The 26,994-nt window shown below is 52.5% G+C and overlaps 1 protein-coding gene across 4 annotated transcripts in view; it reads right to left on the reverse strand.

Annotated features, from left to right (window-relative positions):
• PRKN (parkin RBR E3 ubiquitin protein ligase) overlaps nt 1-26,994 on the reverse strand; it is a 534,115-nt gene that overhangs the window by 270,049 nt on the left and 237,072 nt on the right. For all 4 annotated transcript variants that reach the window (XM_081094588.1, XM_081094589.1, XM_081094591.1 and 1 more), the window contains one exon: nt 13,848-13,969. In XM_081094588.1, the coding sequence (XP_080950714.1) occupies nt 13,848-13,969 (122 nt within the window). The remainder of the gene's footprint in view (nt 1-13,847; nt 13,970-26,994) is intronic.

The following is a 26,994-nucleotide window of genomic DNA, read 5'->3' on the forward strand; positions in this document are numbered from 1 at the left end:
GCCTCTCACAGGCACGTGGCCTTCCTGACCAAACTGAATGCACGGCTGCCCCGTGACCAGCAGCCCCACGGCGGGTACTTACTCCAGGGAAGCAGCAGCCTCTGTCCCAAACCCCCGACAGAAAAGTGCTCACAGCAGCTGCATCCGTGACAGTCCAGCCGGAGACAGCCCGGCCCCGCCTCCAGGAGAGTGGGGTGCTACTCGGCAATGACGAGGAGCGAACCATACACACAGCCCGGAGAAGCCTGAGATACATTTTGCTGAGGGTGAGAAACCCGACGGGAGGGAGTAACTGCAGCGAAGCCCACCTGTCCCACAGGAGAGCGGAGAAGACCGTCTGACCATGAACAGGAGAAGAGGTGCCCGTCTGACTGGCAGAAGCAAGAATGTTCTTGCAGCTTTCTGAGCACGGACAGCAGCCCTCGGGGGCGGGGGGCCTCGCCAGGTAATCAGCCAAATGTAACCCAGAAGCCCCGCCTCCCCCGTGCTGGCTCGAGGCTCAGAACTGAACGAGAAGAAGGATCCAGACGTTATCAAGTGGAGGAGGAGAGCGGGTGGGACCCGGATGCCGGACGTGATGATCCTCCCGGAGCCTGCAGCGTGGCCGAGGGCAGGGGCGCCTCCTCCTGTTTAGATGAATCGCTCAGACCTGAGTCCACACTGCGTGGGGTGGAACGGCTTCCTCTCAGGTGGTCAATACCAGGGCCGCCCTCACGGGACCCACGACTGCGCTCCATGTCCATCCGTCACTGAGGGCAGAGAGGCGGCCACCTTGGGAAGGTGTGCGGAACCTGGAGTGTCACTGACCGAATGCAGGACCCCCAGTACACCAGGCGCGTGGGAGGAGCCGGCTGTCACTCCTGGTTAGGAAGAGGGTACCCAGCAGCCCAGGCGTCAGGACCCCGCCTTCGGGAGGGGGGCCCGCCTTCGGGAGGGCTGCTAATACCTGGTGAGGAGTGGCCAGCTGGGCAAAAACCACGTGGATTGCAAGGAGAAGGCAAACCCTCTAACCAGGCGGAGCTCTTCCTGGCTACGTGAAGGGGCTCTGCGGCCATCGGTAAACACTGACCGGTGCCTGGGTGGTTGGCGGTGTCGGGGGCAGGGGGACAGCTGTAAGGGGGGCAGCTTTGCCCCATGGGCCTCAGGCTCCAGTAGGGAGACACAGTTCCTCTCACTACCTTGCCAAGCTAACTCCAGCAGCTGAGAAATCCTACCCCAGCGTCAGCATAACGTGTGAGAAAGTAACGAAGGGGCGCTTTAAAACAGGGACCAAGCACCTCCTCCGAGGGGGACGAGGAGGTGCTAACAGAAGGATGACAGGCGGCCGCCCTCAGGGTGTGAGGGCCGGCGCTGGGCAGAGTTCAATAAGCCGACGGGGAACTGGCCCGGCCCCGTGGCTCAGAGGCTGGTGCAATCCGCGCTTCTCACTCACTCACTCACTCTCGGTGCTGCAAAGAGAAGTCGAGGTTTCTGAGCTTGGCGAGGAGGATGGGCGCCCAGTGGGTGTTAGTTAATCTCATCGGCATCAGCTGTTCTCATCACCATTATCGACCTGTGAGGCGGTCCATGGTGCCAACACCGGAAATACACCAGGGCACGAGCTTCTGTGTGTGCGTGCCAGGCACCACCGTGTGTCCTGCTCAACGCACGCTCCTTACGATGTAGAGCAAGTGCTCCAGAGGGAGAGGACAGTGGTAATGAAACACACCAGCAAGCACTGGACACACAAATTACCGCCATTCCCGTGCACTTCGCATGAGTTTACCCGGGGGAGTATGAAGTCACATGATTTAAAAGACTCCTGAGAAAGGTGATGGCTGCCAAAGCAGTGCTTTCATTCTGAGGAACACGTTCACTGCATTTACTGTTGCTTCACACACGCACACCCCCCCCCCCCCCCCCGACAGCTCACAGAATGACACGGCCCCAGGCGCGGGAGGTCCAGGTCCGGGCCCTCCACCCAGCACGCCCACCGGAGTGCACGCAAATGCGAATTGGTGTGTAAAATCCACGACTCCAGGTTCTCTCACGTCACCTGCACTGACCTCTTTCTAGATGCTTCACTCTGGGGGACGTGCAGCTCTCCCCACAGTGAGCCGTGGGGCTGGCGGGTGTCGGAGGCCACAGGCTGGCAGCTGCCTCCCTCCCCAGCGCGCCGTCGGCTCGGGCGTCCCATCGGGCTGCTGACCATCCCGCCGCCTGGCCGAGGCAGCTTCTCGCTTCTCGGCTCTGGCCAGGTGATCACACCTTGTTCTTCGTCCTTGTTTGTTTCACACGCAACTGGTCCCACTCACAGCAAACCCGTCCTCATCCAATTTGCTGTGTTTTAAAAGCAAATCTTCTCCACAGAAAGTCATTGTGTGTCCTCCAAGTTCAGAAACACCAACTGCAGGCCCCTGGGGCTAAACTAACGGTGGATCCTCTAACACAGTGATGGCGAACCTTCTGAGCTCGGCGTGTCAGCATTTTAAAAAACCCTGACTTAACTCTGGTGCCGTGTCACGTACAGAAATTTTTTGATCTTTGCAACCATAGTAAAACAAAGACTTATATTTTTGATATTTATTTTATATATTTAAATTCCATTTAACAAAGAAAAATCAACCAAAAAAATGAGTTCGCGTGTCACCTCTGACACGCGTGTCATAGGTTCGCCATCACTGCTCTAACATCTCGACCCCCACACAGACCAGCTCACCACGGCCGGAGGGCGGGCGGGGGTTTAGATGCCCGGGGATGACATGACCGTCGGGCTCCTTTCTCCACCCCTGGCTGCACATCGCAGAGCACGCCCTGTGGGCCTTCCTGCCCATGAGCCGGGCACCCCAGAGCACAGCTGTCCCTCCAAGCCATCAGCCAGACATTCGACAAACAGAAACAGATGGACTACCTATCAGGAGCGTTCCCAAGGGCTCACCATCGGATGACGTAGCCAACGCCTACCCCGTCACCTCCACCCTGGCTCTGCCAAAACTCGCCCCATCGCCCGCTGCCCCCCTCCGATTTCCTCCCTTCCCGACCCCCCACTGAAGCTGAAGGCGCACATCACACAGGTGCCTTCGGGTTTCAGAAATCAGCCCGGCCGGCATTTCAGAAATCACCCTCTGGTTGAGGGTGGACCTATGAACCAGGAGGTCGCGGTTCGATTCCCGGTCAGGGCACAGGCCCAGGCTGCCGGCTGGATCCCCAGTGTGGGGCGTGCAGGAGGCAGCTGATCCATGATTCTCTCTCATCATTGATGTTTCCATCTCTCTCTTCCTCTCCTTTCCTCCTTGAAAGCAATAAAAAAAATAAAAGATTTCAGAAATTGGCATGTTTCAGGTAGAATGGGCAGTATTAAGATGTACTAGCCTGCAGATCTTGGAGAAATGTACAAGAAACCAATTTTCCCCACTTTGTAACAGCCCCAATTTCAGGCTCCGAGATGAGGCATTTATTTCAAAACTGTTATACATCAAACTGTAATAAACAAAAGGACACGCTGCCCACCTCGTCTTCTGTTCGACAAACCGCAGTAACGCCTCTTCTAACAGCGCGGAATGGCACTGCTCTGAAATTTGGATTGGCCTCTGCTTTTCCGAACATACACATTGGCATTTTCCCAGATTTGTGATATTACTTAGCACATCATTCACCTAAACTACACACCATTCTCCAATCTTATAGATTTTTTTCTAAACTCACTGGAATTTCCAAAGTTCAATACAATACACAGACATTTCAAAGCAAATGTTCACTAAGTTTCAAATTGTAACCGATAAATTTGCAGGGGTTTCTCCAATAAATGACAGGGCAGAATCAAATATAGAAACCAGTGTTTGCACAAACTCACTCTCCTTCTGAATCATAATTTTCCAAGTAAAAGGAACAAAACCCATGGCTGGGCATACTGCTCCTAATTAAAGCGAACGCCGTGTGAGTCCTTGTGAAGCCATTCGCTGGCGAGGAAAGCAGGAGGAAGGGCAAGCCCTCAGGAGCTGGTGTCAAGCGCCAGGTCCCCGTCCTTCATCACAGGGGACAGAAAGTCCTTTTCGCGGCGGGAAGACGAGCGAGTAACAGCGTGGCCTCCATGACAGCGGCTCGGGCTCTCGGGCCCGCGTTCCAGCTCACGTTTGGCTCTCATTACCCTGACACCCCGAGATGGAAGGTCACGGACGCTGGGACATCTGAAACAGGACAGTGAGCACAGCACGAGTCCGGCATCCTCACCTCCACCCAGGGGCCTCCAGACTATAAATCAGAGAAGACAGGAGGACGTCCCAGAAGAAGAGAGCAGCCGGGACTCTGCCCGCTTTACCATCTAAATGCCTCGCGAACACGCGGAGCAAGTGGTGGTAAAATCATGATGTGGCCCTGACCGGTGTGGCTCAGTGGACAGAGCATCGGCCTTCGGACTGAGGGGTCCCAGGTACAACCAAGGGCATGTACCTTGGCTGCGGGCACATCCCCAGTAGGGGGCGTGCAGGAGGCAGCTGATCAATGTTTCTCTCTCATCGATGTTTCTAACTCTCTATTCCTCCCCCTTCCTCTCTGTAAAAAATCAATAAAGTATATTTTTAAAAAATTAAAAAAATATTTTTTAAAAATATCATGATGTGCCCGCTACAGACAAGGCTCTCTGTGAAGAGGGGAGGCAAGGGAGGAGGGGGGAAATGTTGAGGTTTTTTCAGACTATGTGGGTTCAAGTTTCCCTCCACCTCCTGTGATCTCTTTACTAATTCTGATCTCTAGGAATCTCGGCCTTTTCTCAGGTATAAATAGTGACGGAGTTGTAGAGGGGTACCCCAGCGGAGCCTCTTAGATTTTGGTCATTCTCCACTGACTTTGTGGATATATATGTATACACATGTGTACATGTTTGTATGTGCGTATATGTCACGTATGTACACAATCCTTCCTATATCCCCTGATGCAAAGTTTAGAAACCTGAGCTTTAGAGTCACATCGCAGGACTTACAGGTGACACGACCCTCTACCTAAGCTACTCTAAATCGGCTGTCCTGGCTGGCCCTGAAGAGCGATGACAGTTGTCGTTAGCACCTTACGGAGGAAAAGGCTCATCTGTCCCGGCGATGCGGCTGCTGACTTATACGACGGCCGTGTGCGGTCATTGTAATTGTGGGTCATTTCCCAGGTGGGGGGGGGGGGGCGAGTAGGCTTATTACAAGTGAATGTGAAATTCCCACGGTATGACCGAAGATTTAAAAGACAAAACTCAGGGCCATTCGGACACCACCCAGAAACGGAGTCCTTTGAGATGAGCTGGGAGGACCGTGGCCTCGTCATCCCAGCAGTGATGCAGGTCACCAGTGCTCGGAGACGCTGTGGCCTCCATGCTATCAGTGCTATGCCCTCAACAAACCGTGGCGCTAACTAGTCCCTTAAGAAACAGTCAGGATCCGCGAGTGCCTCCCCTAATTGTCTTGATTCCCTGTTTTTCACGTTCCCCGAGACCTTCTATTTCCTCGTCACTATGTTCCTTTCCCAGCCAGTTCCTGGGTCCCCATCTGACTTGGGAAAGGGGAGTCTAGTCCATGCGATTTTGCAGGAAAATCAGTAGAGCAGGGTCTAAGCCCCCACCCCCCTCCCCCTCCCTAGTAGGAAAGTGAGCAAAACTCAGTGTGGGGCTGCCCACGGGGTTGGAACGTGGGCCCCGTATTTAATTCTGTGCTCGGCCCCTTTCTCTCTGTGGACCAGGTGGCACCGGCGAACCTCTCCACCCCCCCCCCCCCCCCGCCTCAGTGGTGCATCAGCGCGGGGAGCGTGAGGTCCCCAGTGGAAGACACGAGTGTGTGTGAGCACCAGGTCTTCTGTGAAACAACTACACACACCGCAGCGGGGTCTCCCCGTGCCCCGCACCCACGCTGTCCGCCGCGGGCAGCACACCTGTTGTTGGTAAAGCACTGACGAAGGCTCCGCGCGGAGGGAGGCAGCGCTCTTACACTCTATTCATCTGTCCCCGGGGAGGCGTTCGGGGTGTTCGCTTCTTAAGCAAAAGACAAAGAAATTAACCCGGTGCCCTAGGGTCTGTGTTTTCTTTCCACGATCCTTGATAAAGCGTCTAAGTGGCCAAGTAATAATTTATCACGTTCATCCCACACAAAACCAGGGAGCCCCATGTATGCGTCCAAAGGCTGACATAACGGCGGCGTTTCCCGCACAAAAACAAGGGCCAGGCCGGCCGCATCCCCAGGGCTGCCACAGGGAGACGAGCAGAATCTGTGATGGCGTCACTTAGACTCAGGCATGAAAACGATGAAGATGATCGCACAGCAGTGCACTCACAGGAGGGCAGCCGCTGGTCTCTGCCCCCCAACGTCCGCCTCATCCTCTCTCCTTATTAACGGAGAAGCAATGGGTCAAACTAGCAAAATGACCGCGGGTCTGGTCCGCGGTGGCTCTCCTGTTGCTGCTGGAAAACCCGAGCCTTTTAAACTTCCTTGGTAATGACTGGTGGCTCCACGGCCAAGTTAAGAACAATGATATGTAAATTATCATTTCCTTTTTCGAATAAACAGAACAAGTGTGGCTGCTCCTCACCCTGCCCTGGCTGCAGCTCTCGTCCCCCCAGAACCTCAGCCAGAACCCTGGAGGGATCTGCCAGGGCCGCGGAGTGACCCGGAGCTCTGCTGGAAGTGGGTGGCTTCACCAACAGTCTGCCGCCCGCCTGCGTGGCTGCGGCCATGAGTGGGAGCTGGTGCTGGGGACATCAGCTGAAAACATTCACCGAAGCCGAGTCACCGAGTGAGCGAAAAGCCAGGTGACTTACATCTTGATCCGTTCAGGATGCACTTGATTGATCTGATTATAAGCTGTGCAGCCAGGTCCTCTGGGCTCGAGCTCCTCAGACCCCTCCCCTGCCCTCAGTCCTGGGTGCGGAGCCGCCTGCCTTTCCCTGTCCGCCCCATCCCTCCAGCTGTAGCAGGAAGTGTGTGTGGGGGTGGGGGCATCTCAGAGGCTCTGGGGACACAGCACTGCCCAGCCCACACTGACACCTGTGAGCATCAGGAGATGCTGCAGACTTGTAACTGGTTACAAAAACAGTTTTTGGTAAATCTCTAGTAGAGGAAATGGTTGGAAAAATTTTAAAACATTTCTGGAGAAACAAAATCACTAAAATAAAGACCGAAAAGAAACCAGTATAACGCCGAATGTGGAAGTGCTGAGGCGCTGGTCACATTCATAAAAACATAGGCACAGGCCTGTTCAAGAAGAGGACTTTCTGACGGCGACGGAAAGCTGGCGCCCAGGGTCTCAGGGGAGGCCGCAGTGGGTGGCTCCTCTCTCCCCGAGGAGGAGGGAGGTGAAGACACACACTGCCTGCTCCACGGCCCAGCACGGAACACAAACCAACACGTCGCAGGCCCAGCGACACCCTGGCCGCGGGGACACCGGGGCCTCTGGAGGGAGAGACACGTCACAGCATAAGACAACGCACAGCGGCTTCCCGCTCAGCCCCACACACTCAGGGGTGCCCGGCAGCCCGATCGCTGAGCAGAAAGAAGAAGAAGGCAGACTCGTGCTCAGGGCGCGCAGCTCTGGGTCAGGCCTGTGTTGCAGATGTGAGAGCAGGTTTGATCGTAAGAGAAGCAAGTAGACTCCTGACCGACAATTAATCTCTAACAAATATCAAGTTTAGGGATGATTATACATTGAGGCTACATTTCTTAATACATTTCCTCCCATAAATTGTCCCTAATCTATAACCCAATTTTAACTAAAATCCATCATGCCGGGCACGTTCCATCTTCCTCTATTTCTTGCACCATTTCTCATCAGGACCCTTTTAGCTTTAATGCTATTCTGAGGCAGAGTCTCATTACAGTGGCCAAGATAAAGCTCTTTTTCAGATAAAGTGATTATAGTGACGGCAGCAGGGAATCACCCCCGTGCCTGGGGCAGCCATCTCTCTGTAACACAGACACAGGCCACAGTGGGCACAGCCCGAGGGGAAAGGGGGAGGGTAGGTGTGGGTGGGCAAAGGGGGGTATGGGGACAGAAAGAGGCTTTGCTTGGGGAGATGGCCACACGATACGTGTGCAGGTGATGTTTTGTTGAGTTGTACACTTGAAACCTGTATGGTTCTGTGAACCAATGTCACCCCAATAAATTCAATTTTTAAAAAAGACTAATAAACTGAGTGCACATAGAAAGATGTTAATGGTGGTAGGTAGATACCCTGGAGTTTGTGCTGAGGGACGACCAATTTGTAGCTGAGCCGGGAAGAGCCCTAGAGGTGAGAGGTCAGGGCGCGGCCAGCAGTCTCGGCGGTGCATGAGAGTAGGAAACTCTTCGCCTGGACAAAAGACAGTGAGACCTACCAGCTTCCAAATGTGTCTCATGTGCCAGGCACCGCACTGCCTGCGTCAAGGAGTTAAGTCCTCGAATCACTGCTGTAACGTCGGTGAAACTTTACTTCTGGTTTACGACTAGGAAATTCAGACAGACTGCCTGGCCAGCATGGCTCAGTGGTTGAGTGTCAACCCATGAACCAGGAGGTCATGGCTCGATTCCCGGTCAGGGCACGTGCTCGGGTTGCGGGCTGGATCCCCAGTGTGGGGTGTGCGGGAGGCAGCCGATCAATGACTCTCTCTCAAATAGATGTTTCTCTTTCTCTCTCTCTCTCTCTCTTTCCCCCTACCTCTCTGAAATAAATAAAAATATATTTTAACAACACAAAAGAAAGATATTGAGACAGTCACACAGCTAATAAGCACGAGAACCAGAATTCAAGCGCCTACAGGACACGGCCATGGCGGCCGCTCTCTCCGGGTCTCTGGTCCCAGGCGGTTCTGAGCCCAGGATCCCAACAGGATGCCGCGTGCAGAGTGTCCTTCCGTCTCACTTCCACGTGCATCCTGTCTCCGTCACTGTCGCAATCAGTCAAAGTCGCCACTCGTCCCTGAAGACCCTCGCTTACTGTAAGCCCTGTCCTGCTAGAAAAGCCAGCCCGCTTCTTCCTATCACGGAAGCTTTCTTTCCTGCAGGAGGCGCTGTCCACCGGGCGGTGAGCAGTGGCCTCAAGGGCACCTGGTCTGAGACGCAGGAGTGAGCAGTGGCCTCAGCGGGCGGACGCCGGCGGGGAGGGACCCCCTTAGAATGGTCCCCAGGGCAGGCTCTCCCCCATCAGCCTGAGCTTCTTGGGGAACGCCACCAGCCAGGACACTGTGTCACCACTGTCCCCGTGTCTCCTGCTGGCACGGCTCAGGGCCGGGGCGTCGGAGAGCGGAGCTGAGAGCCTCATCTGACTGTCCAACCTGTGTCCTCACCAGGACTCGCTCCTCCCCCACGACAGGACAGACGGCAGAAGGGACCCACTGACTCCAGTCTGCTCTCGGGGCTGCAGATGCCAGGGGAAGGGCGAAGGACAAGCATCTGTAAGTCTCAGGGTACTGTTTCTGTTTTCCATGTGAATTCCTTCTTTCATTCTCATTATTTTCTAAAAGCAGCGTATGGTCTACAGATCTTGGAAAACCTTGCTTTTTCTGCCCACTTTACTGGGTTATGAAAAATAAAAGGCTCTGAGGATATGACCAGTCGATTCTTGCTTTTCCACACTGGCGAGGAAAGCAGCGGCGGCAGATGTTTTCCGTCGTCCACTTTATCGTTCCCGAGCACGACCAGACACGCGTGTGCACGGGCAACGTGCCCCCTTCGTGTTCAGGCCGGGTCATTTCTGTGCGGACCCGAGTGGGCGACTTTGGACGGGCGAGGGAATTGGACGCCGGCCACGGGTTTCCAGTCAGCCGTTGTTCGCTATTTTCGAGGGAGTGTTCATTTTTCTAAAGGCTCTTTTGATTAATGGAAACCCTGGTCAAGGTGAGCGTGAAATAAAAAAGATAATTTGATTTGGACAAAGAAGAAAACCAAGCTGATCAAGGTGTCCTCAAGGGCAGGCCAAACTTCAGACATCAGGTTCGCCACCCCTCACGCCACGACGGAAATGGTTACTCATCTTCCTGGACAATGTTCTATTAAGAGGAAGCATGTAGACATGTCCACCTCACGCATCATGTGTGAGAGGCAGCTCAGTGCTATTGTATTCAAATAGTGAGGAGTGGTGAGGAAATGCTGGAATTATGGGTAAGTTCACAACCACCCCACAAAATGAGGGGGCCACTGTTAGGACTCAGGAGAGGCCTGGGGCTTGTTGCCAACTCATTTCTCCAGCAGAAAACATAAGATTAGGTTTTTAAAAATAGCCCAGGTGGCTAAATAGGTTCAAGTGTTTCTCCTTGTGTATGAAAAGCCCCTATAGAAGTCCAGATATACACAACTACAGGCCAACAAGCTGGACAATGTGGATGAAATGGACAAATGCCTAGAAACACACAATCTCCAAAAATGAATCAGGAGGAATCAGAAAACCTGAATAGGCCAATACAACTGATGAAATAGAAGCAGTAATCAGAAAACTCCCAGCAAACAAAAGCCTGGGACCAGACACCTTCACAGGGGAGTTTTACCAAACATTCAAAGGAGAACTAACACCTACACTCCTCAGACTATTCCAGAACATCCAAGAGGAAGGAACACTTCCAAGCTCTTTCTATGAAGCCAGCATCACCCTATTCCCAAAACCAAATAAAGACACACAAAGAAAGAGAACTACAGACCAATATCCCTGATGAACACAGATGCTAAAATCCTCAACAAAATATTAGCAAATGGCATCCAGCAGTATGTTAAAAAGATCCTACACCACGATCAAGTGGGATTTATTCCAGGGATGCAAGGCTGGTACAATATTCGCACATCAACAATGTGACACATCACAGAAACAAACGGAAAGAAGCCCAGATAAACCACACCCTGCCATCACACCAGCCAGCCACACGCGGTCCTTCCTCTTTCTCCATTTTCTTGACCAGAGAAAACCGTGTGGTTGCAGATCTTTATAAATCCCCGGAAAAGGAGTCGGAGCACTGTCCCTTGTCCACACAGGACCCCTTCCTCGCGGCCGGCTCAGCACCTGCCCATCGTCGCCGGGCGGGACCTGCCTGCAGACCCTCAGCCTGGCTGGTGGCCTGACCCCGGAGACGGCATCCGGCGGCCCCTTGGAGTGTGTACTTGTGGTGACTAACGGAGGTTGGAGCGCCGGGCCTGCGCCGCGCCCAGACACACTGCGCACCTGGGCTAAGCCGTCCTTAAGGAGTCTTTGAAGACGGACACTTTAAAAATCCTTCAGCATATTCTCTCCAGGAGGACTTCTGAACGATTGCTAAGTCCACAGGCTTTAGTGGGATCACGGGACACTGACCAGCAGATCTGCGAGGGCCGGTCTTTGCTAGGGAAGGCGGGCTCCAGGGAGACACGCACAGGACTGCTCCCTCCTGGGGCCAACGCCTGCCGACCGTGGACTCGGGTGGTCACTCACCCTCTCTGTTCACACCACTGGGCGACAAGAGCCACTGTGCGCGTCTGTCGTAAGAACGAGAGAAATACAAGGCTGGGGCGGGTGCTTTCGCTTCTCTAAAAGGAATCAGCCAACGCCTGGCGTTCTCAGTACTCTTCCTATATCCACTCATCGTCACAACAAGTAAGAACCCTGCCCTGCTCCCTCAGCCCTCGCGCCCCAGGCCCGCACCCCAGAGTTCCTGAGCTGATGGGGGCAGGGGGTGGGGGGCGTGACGAAGGAGCCTCTAACCCAGGCCTCCGGCTCCAGAGCCCCTGGGGGAGCTCGCCCTGCACCGCCTCCCACGGAGACTCACGTGATGGAGAGCTGCCCCGGCCCAACCCACAGGCGTGCATCACGTGACCCCTACACTCAGGTTTGGGGCATTCAGGCAGATGCTGGGGGTGCTTTTCCTTTTGTTTGCTTCTATTTCCCCCATGGAGCGTATTTTTCAAGGAAAAGGTGCATGTTTATGGTTTCTCCCTGTTAACTAAAGATTGGCCAAACTGACACCAGCCCCCTCCCCCCCCGCCCCCCCACCACACACACACACTTGCTGACACCCGGGCGGCTGACTCCTTTATGGGCCTGGCCTCCCTGCCCCGCTGCCCCACCTGACTTAGCCTTCACCCACCTGTGGTCACAGGGGCATCGGCAGGGGACCCTCGTGTAACAGACCCACCTGTGTGGTGAGGGGAACTTTAACCTCCAAGGCGAGGTCACACCGCCGGCTCAAATCCCGGGCCACCGCTTAGCCGGCTTGTTGCCTAATCTCGTTAAGCCTCCTTTCCTCCCCAATCTAAAATGGATTTGCTAACAGCGCTTACCTCAGAGTGTTTCCACATAATTAACGGAGATAACCCACGGAAAGGATTAGGCTTGGAGTTCCGTAATGATTGGTTACTGCTCTTTCTACTGGGAACAGTAGAAGGTGAGTAACAGTCACAGCCCCTGTGCAGGGGCGGGGCGGGGCGGGGCGGGGCCGGACAGACCAGCAGGGCTGTTGGCAGCGCTGGGAAGGCGAGGGGCATCCGGTGGAGAACACTGTGGGGCTTTAGGACAGAAGCTCTCTCCAGGGACAGCCCGAGGACGGTCCCCTCTGGGGTCAGGGCGAACCTGGGTCACTCACGGGCTGGTCTTCGCACCTGGCCTCCTGTGAGGCTGACACGTATTGGACTGAAACACTGAACTCACTGTTCGTAATCGCTCCGTTTTCCCCAGAGTGAGGCGAGGTCCCTGCTGCCCTCCTCCAGCACCTTGGGGGCCTCCCTGCACCCCATTATTCTATTCCTCGGGCACAACCCCGATCTAGGCCCTCAGCACCCCGTGAAGGTTTATTAATAACCTCTCTGCCTTCAATCTGCCACCAACCTCAATCCAGATGGCGGACGGTTTTGGCACTAAGTGGTTCTAACATCATCTCATGCAGCCCTGTGTCTGCAGCACCATTGTCCAGCTCTCCGCGGCCTGCAGGACACAAGCTAAACTCTCTCGCCACCACTGGGCCCGATGTGGTAATGGGGACCTGTGTACACGTCGACCCCTGGTCGCCCCAGCTCCATCCTTTCCTGCCTCCTCAGCTGTACCCTCTCCACGTGCTGCCCGGCCTCCCCACCCTCACACATTCGCATCCACCTCACATTCAGCCCAATGAGTCCTGCACAGCCTGACGCTCACGCCACCGACTAGCTGTGTGCAAGGTTTCCATCGGCTCCGAAAGCCTTTTCTCTAGGGGGCCAGAGAGGAAGTGTCAGGGCTCTCAGGCCACCGAGTCCCAGTCCATCTGCGGAGGGCTCAGCCGCCCAGGCCCGGAGCCCGGGAGGAGGCCGCCTGCGCAGAAGGGGGGTGGCTGCGTCCCAATAGGACTTCACCATGGATGCAAGCTTCACCTAATGGGCATGGCTCATGCGATACTCTTCTTCTGGTGTTTCCCAACCATGTAAAAACGTCACACACGTCCTCAGCCTGTGGACGGTGCAGAAGCCAGCGAGGCCACAGCAGACGCTGGGCTGCGGGCCCCTGTTCCAAAGGCACCGGGTCGCTGTTCCCCCGGCCACAGCTTCCCTTCACACCTGCCCCTCACACTTAGCATCCTTCAGCGCACGATCTTCAGGCGCCGCCCTTGGATGTTGACATCTATACACAAACCTGCTACCCACACACAGATCCAGGACACGCACCCTTCCCAGCACCATAGGAAGGTGAAGAGGGCACCCACAGTGTCCCCTCCCTCTGGGGGAGGCCGTCCCTCTCCTTTCAGCAGGCCTCACTGAAGACACGGGCCCCGGCACGGCGCCCTGAACCGACAGAGTCCTGCAGCTCTGACTGAAACGTCAGACACCACTAACGTGACGACCACACGGAAGCTGTCGGTGAGAGACACGGTGACTCCAGCGGCAACTCTGAACCTTGTGTTCCCTTTGCCGGGCGGCCGCTGCCAGCCTGTCCTTACCTGGGCCAAGGTGAGCGTGGCTTGCTGGCAGGTGCCGCACCGCACCCGGAGCTTCCCGGGCTGCACCCGCTGGCAGGGGCCCTTGCAGTAGACGTAGAAGCTGTTGTAGGCCGGTCGACCTGCTGGGAAAGAAGCAGAGGCGTGGCCATCAGTGATCGACGCAGAACCAAACCGCGCACGCATTTGGGCCGACTCCTCGGAGCACGTGAGACAGTCACGGGATGAATGTTCCAACGAGGCTACAACACTGTAATTTGGGAAATCTAGTTTTATGGTCAAAATAGCGAGAGCCGTTTCTTCTGGCCCACAGCCCCGTGACTGAGCCACGTGGGCGACCTGCTGCCGGGACTCGGGGACATGCAGGGCGCCCTCTGGGGCCGAGGCTTACGAGGGACGGGAGTGTGGGGGCTGTGGGGACGCAGAGACCGTGCTCCTGTGGTCAACTCCACGCTCTGAACACGGTTTCGAAGGCTCCAGACCTTTCCTCTTCCTATCGATCACAGGATGGACCAGCCATCTCTCATGATGCGAGTACCTTCCCAGTTTGCTGGGTTTCAACACACGGTCACACCCGGGGGAGACAGAGCCGCGAGGGCGGACCGCACACGGGCCTGGACGGGGCTTTGCACTTCAGTGGGTTCTCCGCCAGGACACATGCCGCCCTAGGAACACGCGTCAAGAGTCAAAGCCGGGCAAACAGGTCAGTCCCCACGTGCCTCTGGCAATGAGGACGCCTTGCTAGCGGGGTCCACACGTCCACGTTTGCAAAGAGCGAACTTTGTGCAGAAGCACTGACCAGGAAAAGAACCACCTTTCCAGATTTCTAAGGCTCTAACGTTACTAAATACTTCTTTTAATCCTGAACTTCCTTCTTGCCGGGTAGGAGTTACCTAAGGCCATGCATAAAATTTTGTTTATCATCTAGAAATAATATGCAGTATTTTTTGATCATTAGGAGTTAAAACCTTTAGACTCTGAAATGCATATGATTTATTGAAAACAGTATAAACATGAGAAAAGATCCTAAAGTCTTATGAAGCTCCATTTGTTTTACTAATTTACCAAAAAGACATTGAATTGTCATTTGTTCAGCCATCTTTACTAATATTATGGGTGAAAATACTTGTAAAATGAAAAGCACAATAAAGATGTCAAGTTTCATATTTTTATCATTTATTGGCAATATACTTTATAATCCTTAGTCTCCAGAGATTAATATTTGGCTTCCAGTTTCCATACATATACACATACGTATATCTACCTTTTCACACCGGAAGTCATTGATAAGAAACTATCATTTTCTGACACCTTTTTGTAACTTCAGTGCCTTAATGTGCAAGGTATTTAAGTTGATGAATATCAGTGTTGTTAGCAATATAATAACCACATAAAATATATCCTCAAGGTCATATATGTATCAGAAATGTGGCACATGGAAGCACGTTAAAGCTACAGAGACACCACGGTAACTGACAGAACACGGGAAGATGCAGCACTGTGACATCTGAATGTGGAGGAAGGTGAGCTTGGTGAAGGAGGCAGAGCCTTTACTGTTAAAACCTTTATCAACAATATGGACAAATCCAATTCTTCGATTTTTATAACCTACGGTAAAGGTTAAACGATTTTAAAAAGGAGGGAGAGAGGGAATGGGTAAGGGAACGCTCCCAGGGGAGAGAGGGAATGGGTAAGGGAACGCTCCCAGGGGAGAGAGGGAATGGGTAAGGGAACGCTCCCAGAGGCGCCCGGGCCGAAGACACCAGCCTGTGGGCAGCACAGTCAGCAAGCTTCACAGCAGGAGCCAAGCACCTCAGGGACCGGGCACTGGGGCCTGCCCTCTCCCTCCAAGTGCGTTCCCAACAGTGTCTCAACCATGAGACACCGGGAATCTGAAGACGGACCCCCCCGCCTCCTGTGCCGCCACCTTCGCTGGAGAACAGAGAAAGCACTGCAGCCCACGCCCAGGCCGCGCAGCCCACCGATGACACGCGGTCATTCTCAGCTGCCCAGAGCGGCACTGGCTGGGCAGGAAGAGCCAGTCTGAGCAGGGCCGAGGTCAGGCCAGGCCCGGCTCCAGCAGATTCTCTGTGGCCCGCAGTCGGTAAACCCTGAGACCCCTTTTCAGGAAGGCTTCCCGCCTACGTGGCTACAGGACACTGCGCGTACCGACTTCTCTGCGTCCCGCTGAGCTCCGAGCGCCCAAGACGGGACGGGAAGCAGGACAGACACCCCGACGGGCATCTTCCGGGCAGGCTCCCGGCCCCCGCCCGCAGGGCTCAGGCTCACTCACACTCTTGCATGTGGAGCCCCGACGCCTGCGGGAGCAGCGAGGCGAGTGTAAGCGCCAGCAGCCGGTCCGGAGGGTGCCGCTGTCTCAGCACCAGCGTGGACCCTGCCCGTTTCCCTGTTTGGGTCTTAAAACCCTTTTTCTCTCCTGATCAGCCCTTCTCGAAGGCAGCCCTTCCCATGCAGAAGAGTCAAAGCAGCTTGTGTTGGTAGCTTCCCCTCCTTCTATTTTAAGTTTTCAAAACTAGAGAAATATTCCAAAACCTTTTCAAACTGTCTGCTTCACTGTAACTTACCCCTGTGAACATGCTGCATAGCTGAGTGTTGAGGGGGCCGTCTCCTACACAAACATACCGTGTGCTACATGTAAATCTGTGTCCACTGAATCATTGGTAATTAAGTCGCAGCTAGCATAGTGCTCACTCTAAGTCCATAAACTTCCTAAAAATGACTTTTCCCTCCAAATAAAACCAAGGAGCTTTGCGAGTGGTTGTGGTTTCGGTAGCCCTGCTCGCGGGGTAGCCAAGTCCTCTAGGTGCACCTTAGGGCACGGGCAGCGGGTACCCGCTGTGCAAGGCTCTGAGCCACACCCGGGGAAGAGAGGCTCAGCGAAGCCACGGTAAGCATGTCCTCCCCCTGCAGGACTTGACAGCATTTTTTTTTTAGTACGTTTCCTTATTGATTCTCTGTTTTTTATATAATATATTTTTATTGCTTTCAGAGAGGAAGGGAGAGAGAGACAGAAACATCAGTGATGAGAGAGAATCATGGATCGGCTGCCTCCTACACATCCCCTACTGGGGATCGAGCCTGTAACCGGGCTTGTGCCCTTGACCAGAATTGAACCATGACCTCCTGATTCATAGGTTGATGCTCAACCACTGAGCCACACCGGCCAGGCAAACTCTATAAGAACCAGTGGTTCTCAATCTGTGGGTCGCGACCCCTTTGGGGGGTCGAACGACCCTTTCATAGGGGTTGCCTAAGACCATCGGAAAACACATATATACTTACATATTGTTTTTGTGATTAACCACTGTGCTTTAATTATGTTCAATTTGGAACAATGAAAATACATCCTGCATATCAGATATTTACATTACGATTCATAACAGTAGCAGCATTACAGTTATGAAGTAGCAACAAAAATAATTTTATGGTTGGGGGTCACCACAACATGAGGAACTGTATTAAAGGGTCGTGGCATTAGGAAGGTTGAGAACCACTGCTCTAGACTCTTAGAGCAGGAGCTACAGAGCACAGCCCACCCAAGCTTGTCTGACCTGAGCTTCCTCACCGAGCTTCTGTGAGACTGCAGGTCTTAAAAAAAAAACAAATGAAGGAAGGGTTCAATCCCGCGTGTAGACTTGCTCCGGACAAGCCTCATGCTGAGTTCATGAACCCGGCTGTGTCACTGCTCCCAAGAGACCACTGAGAGTTAAACCTTCGCTCCGCCCCAATCAATAAGCTCGTACGCTTATCATTCATGAGCCAGGGGTTAGTCTGCGGATGTAACTGTACAACGTGAAGTCTATTCGCTTCTCCGGAAGGTTTCTTCGTAGAAGTTGGGAGCAGTTCGTGGTCAGGATGTAGTCACAGCGTCCGCAGCAGCGCTCCCGCCGAGCACCGCCATCCCATCGCCATCCCACCGTGTCTTCAGTTTCTCCCTCCCACTCTGTCCGGTAGCGGGACCCTCATCGAGCCTCCCCCCTCCTTATTCTCTCTTCTTGGCCCCAAAACTGCCGGGGCATGAGCAATGTCACAGCACACGGAGGAAAGCCCTGTTCAGCACAGTATTATTCGCTGTGATTCTGTGAAAAGCCGGTGTGACCTGTAGCATCCTTGTTTTCCTTTTATGTCTTAGTCATGAGCTCAGGCCCAAACCCATTGTTTTATTTTTTTAAATATATTTTATTGATTTTTTTACAGAGAGGAAGGGAGAGGGATAGAGAGTTAGAAACATTGATGAGAGAGAAACATCAATCAGCTGCCTTCTGCACACCCCCCAATGGGGATGTGCCCGCAGCCACGGCACATGCCCTTGACCGGAATCCAACCTGGGACCCTTCAGTCCACAGGCCGACGCTCTATCCACTGAGCCAAACTGGTCAGGGCTCAAACCCATTGTTTTAATAAGACAAATGGATGTTAAAAAAAGTCATTCTGACTCTGATGAAAACTTCCCCTTCACCTCAGAAGTTGTATCACGCTGTCCCGGGGAACCAGAGTTCAGCTGCCCGGGGCTGTGTCCTGGCGGCGGGGAGGGCTGAGCGCGGGCACATTCATGTGCTGCAGCTTGCCGCGTTCCCTCGGCTGCCCCTCCCGCTGGCCCCGGGACTGTACCCCAGTCTGCTTGAGCGGCGATGAGCGCCTGGGATAGGCCGGAGGCAGAGAGCCTCCCCGGCACCTGCCAGAACCTGCTGTCCTCCCCCTGGGTGGCGGTCACCCTCGGCTGTGTCTGGTGACATTTGCGGGAACACAGGCCGACGAGCCGGGTGCACACAGACAGGCACCAATGAGCAGTCGGCCCAGGTCATCTTCCCGCACCCTTTCCTTCTATTGGCCCCAAGCCACCCGCTAGTTCCAGCGTGACTCGGTCTGAGGCCGTTCCACGTGAAACCCGCCCACTGTGGAATTCCGAGACTCCCTTCCGCGTGGCACCTGGCTGTGGACCCCCAAAAGGAAAAGGGTCGCGTCCCCTCCAACTCAATGCACATTTCTGAATAAAAAATCCTGCCTCGTATTCGCTACCTACTCGTCCTCCCTTCCCTGTGGTTATGACCTCCTGTATGTGACACCGGGCCCTGTTCCACATAGAAACTGCCAGCGCAGTTCCCTGATCCGGGTGGACAATAAATATTCGCTAGGTCAATAAATTCTCTCTTTTTAAAGAAATATGTATTTTCTTATTTCAGAGAGGGTAGGAGAGGGAAAGAGATAGAAACATCAATGATGAGAGAGAATCATTGATCGGCTGCCTCCTGCACACCCCGTACTGGGGATTGAGCCCAAAATTCAGGCATGTGTTCTGACCAAGAATCAAACCCTGACCTCCTGGCTCTTACGTAGGTCGACGCTCAAATGCTCAACCACTGAGCCACATGGGCCAGGCTCTCATGCTTTAAATGATGTGAAACTTATCACACATGGTAGTGTGAGGGCAAAATTCACATAAAATAGAATGTATCACTGATACCAAATATTTAGAACATGGTTCCACCAGCCAAATGTACTGGACTAACGTCACGCATCCTTGGAAGTAAGGCCTACAATATTTGAAACCAGTAACATGAACAGTATCTTAGGATCACAGAAATGACTAGTATGATACATGAAAGTAAACAAAAAGGAAAGAACGCTTTTTACATTTTTGCACAGGACTTTGGGTAAGTAAATGTGAAGTGGGAAAAATGGACTCTGGAAACGCACAGTAGAGCCACCCTAAGGGGACAGTCATTCCCCACAGACACTGTGACTCACCCGCGGGCCATCCTCCCACTGGGCCCCGCGCACCCCCAGGCGTCGCATCCCCAGGCATTACACCCCCGGGCGTCACCAGGCCGCAGCCTTCGCTCCAGAGTAACCCAGGCTCGGCGCCTCACCAACAAGCTCCGTCACACACCGTCACCCAGCAGCCTCCCCAAGGAGCGCCGCCCAGGCCGACAGCTCGGCCTCCACCTCTGCAGTTAGTGATGAGCGCATCTGCGCCACGGTCTCCTCTGGGAGGGACTGTGATCAAAGCCGGTGCCTTCGCCGGCCTGGGTTTTGTCGCTCTTGTTGTTGCCGATTTATTTTTTCATTCTTCATTTTGAAAGTAATAACCAAGCGCCCCGTGCCAAGACGAAACTGTAGCGTGAAGCATAATTTAAGGATTAGTTCTAAATAAATAGCCAGCGGGTGAATCGGTGCTCGTTCACCCCAGAAACGGGCACCTGTGGGTGCAGAGAAGGTGGGAGCGGGGAGTCACAGCCCTTCCAGCCCCGAGCGGACGCCCACGGCTCCCGCTTCCATGGCAGAAGGTGCAGACACTGCGGATGAGGGTGTGCACCTTCCTCAAAAGACGTCTCAGAGCCAGGTGTGCTCCCCATCCCGTCCCGCTCGGCCCTGTCCCCTTCGCCACCAGGGGACCCCAGATGCCTGTTCTCTCCTCGGCAGGATGCTGTGAGGGTTTAAAAGAGAACAGCACAGCCCGGCCGGCTGGCTCAGGGGTTGAGCGTCAACCTATGAACCAGGAGGTCAGGGTTCAATTCCCGTCAGGGCACAGGCCCGGGGTGTGGGCTCGATCTCCAGTGTGGGGCGTGCAGGAGGCAGCTGGTCGATGATTCTCTCTCCCTCTCTCTTCCTCTCTGAAATCAATAAACGTATATTTTTAAAGTAAAATAAAAGAACAACACAGGGGAGGCTCTCGCAGGGCCCGCCCCAGCGGCCTTGAGAAGGAAGGTCTTGTCGGAGCGGCATGGCGATGGTCATTTACTCTGTGTGACAAGTCGGACCTGAGAGCGACACCCAGGACGCTCGTCACGGAGTCTGTGGGCGAGGCTGAAACAGGGCAGTGGACAGGCCCCGGGAGAGGCAGTGCTAGGCCTAGAACGCATCCCGTGTAAAATAGAGACGACGGGCCACAGGCACTGATCCGCCATCCTCCCGCACGTGCGGGGAGGGAGGAAGCAAGCTTTACTCCTTTCACAGATGGAGACCTGCAATTATACCACCACTGCCCCGGATGGGCAGTAGGTGTGGGTTCTACAAACTGGCCTTTGAGTAAATTACACCAGTGTGTCATACCTCATCCTCATCCACACATTCGGGTATATTGGGCCACCCCAATTAGACAGACACACTCACACACACACACACACACACACACTCACACACACACACACACTCTCACACACACACACACTCACACACATACTGACACACACACACACTCACACACACACTCACACACATACTGACACACACACTCACACACACACACACTCACACACATACTGACACACACACACTCACACACTCTCACACACACACACTCACACTCACACACACTCACACACATACTGACACACACACACACACACACACACACACACTCTGCTCTAGGTGCAGCAAATTCTTCCTGGTCTACAGATACAAAGGTTTACAGTCTGGGAATACAGGTGCCACGAGGCAGGAGACCGACCCTCGTGGTCACGGCGACACCCCCAGGGCACGGGGCTGAGCGAATGAACAGGAACAGCTGCACAGTCCTCTCTCAGGACCCAGCGTGCTGGTGTCCCAAACTCGGGCTCACCCGTGCGCCGGCTTCAGCAGCTCGGGCTGCTGGGGTCAGTCGATGGAGTCTTCACACAGTCGGTAAAATGGACTTTATACCAAAGTACCGCTCTTAATCATAGACATTCCCTAGTGCTCCACTAACCTCTCCCAAGATCTGCAAAAGGTTTTTATTCATCTTTCAAAGAATGAAGTTGGGGGTCTTCATGGGTTTGTGGGGGTTTTTGGAATGTTTGCTTGTGTTTTATTTTTTAAGAATTAACCTTTGGTGGGCCTTAATGTTCAGTTCACAGATACAATAAAAGTGATGCATCATCATTCATAATAATGACCATCTATTTTTTAAAAAGCAATAGCTCAATGAGCTGCCATTGCCTAACCTATGAAAGAGAGGGATTTTCACTCTCTCATTTTGAACTTATTTCTGGAAGTCAATGAGAATATCTAATCACAATGTAGATAAATTATAGAATAAATGAAAAATGCTTAAGTTTATATAAATATAAGCTATATAAAAATTAAAATTCTGACTAGATACTTCTCTAAAGAGGACACACAGCCTGGCCAGTGTTGCTCAGTGGTTGAGCATCAACCTATGAACTAGGAGGTCACAATTCAATTCCGGTCAGGGCACATGCCCGGTTGCGGGCTTGACCCCCAGTGAGGATTGTGCAGTAGGTAGCTGATCAATGATTTTTTCTCATCATTGATGCTTCTATCTCTCCCTCTCCCTTCCTCTCTGAAATCAATATAAATATATTTAAAAAATAAAGAGGACATACAGCTGGCCAATAGATACGTGAAAAGATGCTCAAGGTCACTAATCATCAGAGAGATGCAAATTAAAACAATGAGACATCACCTCACACCTGTCAGAACGGCTACCATTGACACATCAACGAACAACCAGAGCTGGCGAGGATGTGGAATGAAGGGAGCCCTCGTGCACTGCTGGTGGGAGTGCAGACTGTGCAGCCACTGTAGGATGCAGTGTGGAGGTTTCTCAAAAAATTAAAATGGAGCTTCCATTTGACCCAGCAACCCCACGTCTGGGCCTATACCCACAGACCCCGAAACACTGATGCAGAAGAATACACGTGCCTATGTCGTGGGAATTTCACCACCAAGGTCATCAAAAGGGCCAAGCATGAAGCAAAACTTTAGTCTGGGAGGGACTGCCATGTAATAAATTTGATAACTTTAGTCTTTATTTCTACTTAAGAAGGTGTGTTTGGGGGCGGACATATTTCACCGGAAATGTAGAGATCACCAAAGCACTAACTTAAAATCAAACTATTTCTAAAACGCACCGGAAGCGCCGCAGCTTCGGTGGCACAGAGGGCGCTCTGCCGGCAGTAGGAGCTCGGAGCGCGAGGGGGAGCTCCGCGACACTGCTCCCCGGGGGGGCTGGGCGGCCCTCACTCCTCACAGACAACAAGTATTGTCATAACGGCCCCGGGACAGATCCTCAGGGTAAACGTGGATTCTCATGTAAAACCCGACACTTCAAGGTATGAGTTATTAAAATGGAAAACAAAAAATCCTGGGGAAATGCTTCTCAGTCCACTGATCTCCCGCTTTGTTGAAAGATAGCTGGAAGTTTCGAAGTTAATGCTGATAAACAGGTGAGCTGATTGAAGCTATAAATATCTTCAAAGAGCTATTCAAAGCTTATGGAAATCCTTTTTTAATGAGGTGAACACATGAAGATGAGCTCTGCTTGAATGCCGAGGAGAGCCCAGGACTGCACTGCACACACTGGGCTGCAAACGCTATTTCCAGCCTTCTCGAGACAGCGTCCTATTGCCCATGGTTCCGGTTCCTCAGAGCCTTCTGGATCTTCCGGAGGCGGCGCAGCCATAAGAAAGGAACTTCTGGGAACACGCGAGGCGCGGGCCCTGCCCCACCAGGAGCTCCCCTGGCAGAGCTCTCTGCGGGCCCTTGGCGGCCCCAGGTGACGCGGCTCCCTTTCCACCTAAACTCACTGTCAGTGACCTTACCCAGGGCCTTGGCTTTCAAGACCCACATGCAGACAGAAGTCACTCGTCAGCTGCCACCGGAGAAGAACTGCAGTGACTTTAATTCACACAGAAGAGCCTTAAGCACAGGGGAGTAATCAGGCGCGTGCCTGAAAGGCAGTTCCCTCACGCAGGGCGCAGGGCGTTAGGAAAAGCACGTCCCCTCCCAGCGCCTGCTGCGACCTGACCTGCGGGACAGGCTAGGACTTGCTCCTCGGAGCTCAAGCCTGGATGGAGCGGGTCCTCCCCGGGGCTGCAGCAATTCGTGTGGGCTGTTCTCTGAGATGGGCTCACCTCACCATTTTACTGAAAAGGCTCCACTGGGCTGATGTCGCACACGCTGCCGCGGCTGAACGGTCAGGAGGGGTGTGGAGTGCTACACTGAGGACCTAGAAGTGGCTGGCAGTCACAGTTTCCAAGGGTTAATGGACGCCATCCATTAACCCTTGTCAAGGGCAACTCAGGGGGATGCCCCCCCGGTTAACAGGAGGAAATGGGAGAATTATTCCAAGGAAAACAGTAGGGAAAAAAGAAACAAGTGCTCTGAAAATGGGGCATTAAAACTGGCTTCGAGAACAGAGGTGATTACTTGAAACCTCTTTGTTGAAATTTTGATTCACCCATTGATTGAAAATGTCAGTCGAGCCCTAGCCGGTTTGGCTCAGTGGCTAGAGCGTCGGCCTGCAGACTGAAGGGTCCCAGGTTTGATTCTGGTCAAGGGCATGTACTTTGGTTGCGGGCACATCCCCAGTAGGGGGTGTGCAGGAGGCAGCTGATCGATGTTTCTAACTCTCTATCCCTCTCCCTTCCTCTCTGTAAAAAATAACATACACACACACACACACACACACACACACACACACACACGTCAGCCGACCAGGTACATGTTCAGTAGGTCTCTATGGCACAGTAGGTGGGCTGTCTGAATTCTCTCTCCTCTTCACCTACCATCCTCAGATCCTTTCAAAATTATGTGAGCTAAAGGTCCATGATGTGTGCACCATTCATAGGCCTATATTTGTAACCTCACTGGGCAACTAAGGAGGGTGCGTGGGATTTGACTGGTCCCAAATCCTGCCTCCCAGTTCTCAGGAAAGAGAAGAATGATAAGCTAATTATTCAGTGCAAACTAGATATTATTCCCGAGAGGAATGTTGCATTTCCATCTTCCCAAGAATTACTGATTCCCTCCAATCACCAAGGACTGTGAACATAATTCATGAATATATCGTATCATCAATCCATCAATAACTTGTAGTTACGGGCAACAACTGTCAAACAGCAGAGTAAAAACACATTACAACCAGATCGCTCCCTTCGGCCCAATTACTGTAAACCAGAGCAGCGCGGAGAAGCAGCTGCTCCTTGGAGACACCTGCCTGGCGTGCAGTGGGCAGCGATTTCTAGGTTTTCTAACGCAGCCCGAGGAGCAGGCTGTGGGCAGCGGTGTCTGTGCGGAGGGGGCGGGTTCTGCTTCGTCGGCTGCCTTGCCGAGTGGCTCTGGTCCTACATGCTAAGATCAGGATGTTCTTTCACTCGCGAAGCTTTTGAAGGGCCCACTGATCACATTTTGATCCCCGAGGAGGTGATGACCAGGACACGGATGTGGTCCGGACTGTTCCGGCCACCTGCACTGTGTTAAGGCGCAGAGCTAGAGGCACTCCAGGTGTTGTCATGACCTGGGACTGATGGGGGAAAAGCTTTACAAACATGTCGAGAGCAGTCTGGAGGCCCCGTTCAGAGTGACGCTTGGAAAAAATGAAAAGATTATATAACTTCCTGCCACAGAGAAATCATAGTCTCTCACTGACTAAGTCCAAATGCACTGAGAATGGTTTTTCTGTCGCTGGTATGTATTTCTTGTCAGCTGGTATGTGTTTTTTTCACATCAAATGTCATGCTGTGGAGAGCAGACATCCTTTCATTTGGGAAATTGTGACTCAGATATTTTACAAAAACGGAGATATTTGTTCTCACATCAGAGTGTATAGGGTGCGTGCTGCTGTTACACGCCAGGCAAAATCAAAGCAATTTTCCATGAACACTTCGATCCAATTTAAAAAGGATGAAAAATGGAACCCAAAGACCTTGGTTCAAACCTGAGCCTCACTCCCTTTGAGCTGTGGGACTCTGAGGAGGAAATTTAGTCTTTCCTGTCACTTTCTGTATAAACAAAGGTCATAGTTATGTTCCCAGTGAAAATCAAGTAAGATAAGTGTAAAAGTTTCATAAACTATGAAGTGCTAGTAAAAAAATTATTTTATTGAGAGTGAAAAAAATTGTGTCTCTACAACAGTGGCTCTCAACCTTCCTAATGCCACAACCCTTGAATACAGTTCCTCATGTGGTGGTGACCCCCAACCATAAAATTATTTTCATTGCTACTTCTTAACTATAATTTTGCTACTGTTATGAATCGTAATGTAAATTATCTGATATGCAGGATGTATTTTCATTGTTACAAATTGAACATAATTAAAGCATAGTGATTAATCACAAAAGCAATATATAATTATATATGTGTTTTCCAATGGTCTTAGGCGACCCCTGTGAAAGGGGTCCCCCAAAGGGGTCGCGACCCACAGGTTGAGAACCGCTGCTCTACAATGAACTTAGAATAATGGTTGGCAGGAGAAAAATATGATTTTCTGTAACAGTTCACACATTAACTAGGACTACTTCAGCCTCATTCTCAAAATAGAAAAACAGCTGAAACTTGGAATTAGGCCAAAGTGCTATGGCGATCTGCTACAATCTGTAGGGCAGGCGTTCACTTACTTCCGGTGGCGATGTGAAGAATTTCTGTTCACTGCGGCAGATGGCCCCAATGCATGGTTCATTGTCCTGTAAGAACGTCACTGTTTTGTATCTAGCTTAGCAATCTTATCATGAGTTCTCTTCATCTATCTATCTATCTATCTATCTATCTATCTATCTATCATCTACCTATCTATCTATCTATCATCTATCTATCATCTATCTATTATCTATCTATTATCTATCTATCTATCTATCTATCTATCTATCTATCTATCATCTATCTATCCATCCACCCACCCACCTACCATCTGGGAATGGAATATAGGACTGTTCCCCCTCCCTCAAGAACTCACCCCAAGCCCAGCTGGTGTGGCTCAGTGGCTGAGCGTCGACCTATGAACCAGGAGTCAAGGTTCGATTCCCGGTCAAGGCACATGCCTGGGTTGTGGGCTCAATCCTCAGTGTGGGGCATGTAGGAGGCAGCCGATCAATGGTTCTCTCTCATCACTGATGCTTCTATCTCTCTCTCCCTCTCCCTTCTTCTCTGAAATCAATAAAAATAAATTTAAAAAAGAAAAAGAAAATAAAAATTCACCCCAAAATATGTCAGGCCGGCAAAATTCCCCAAACTGTGCAAAATCGTCCTCCACGTCCCCACTTGCGCTGAAAGGGCATATTATAGCAAACACGTCTTTGTTGGAGAAAAACCAAGTACTTGGCAGAATCCTAAAGTGTTAGTAATAATTTGATGTGAGAGCAAATTTAAGTTGCTCGGGCGTGACTGCCAAAGTCTCGTGTTGGGGGGAAGG

The sequence above is a fragment of the Myotis nattereri genome (assembly GCF_964212035.1).
Source record: "Myotis nattereri genome assembly, chromosome: 6".
Lineage (NCBI taxonomy): Eukaryota > Metazoa > Chordata > Mammalia > Chiroptera > Vespertilionidae > Myotis > Myotis nattereri.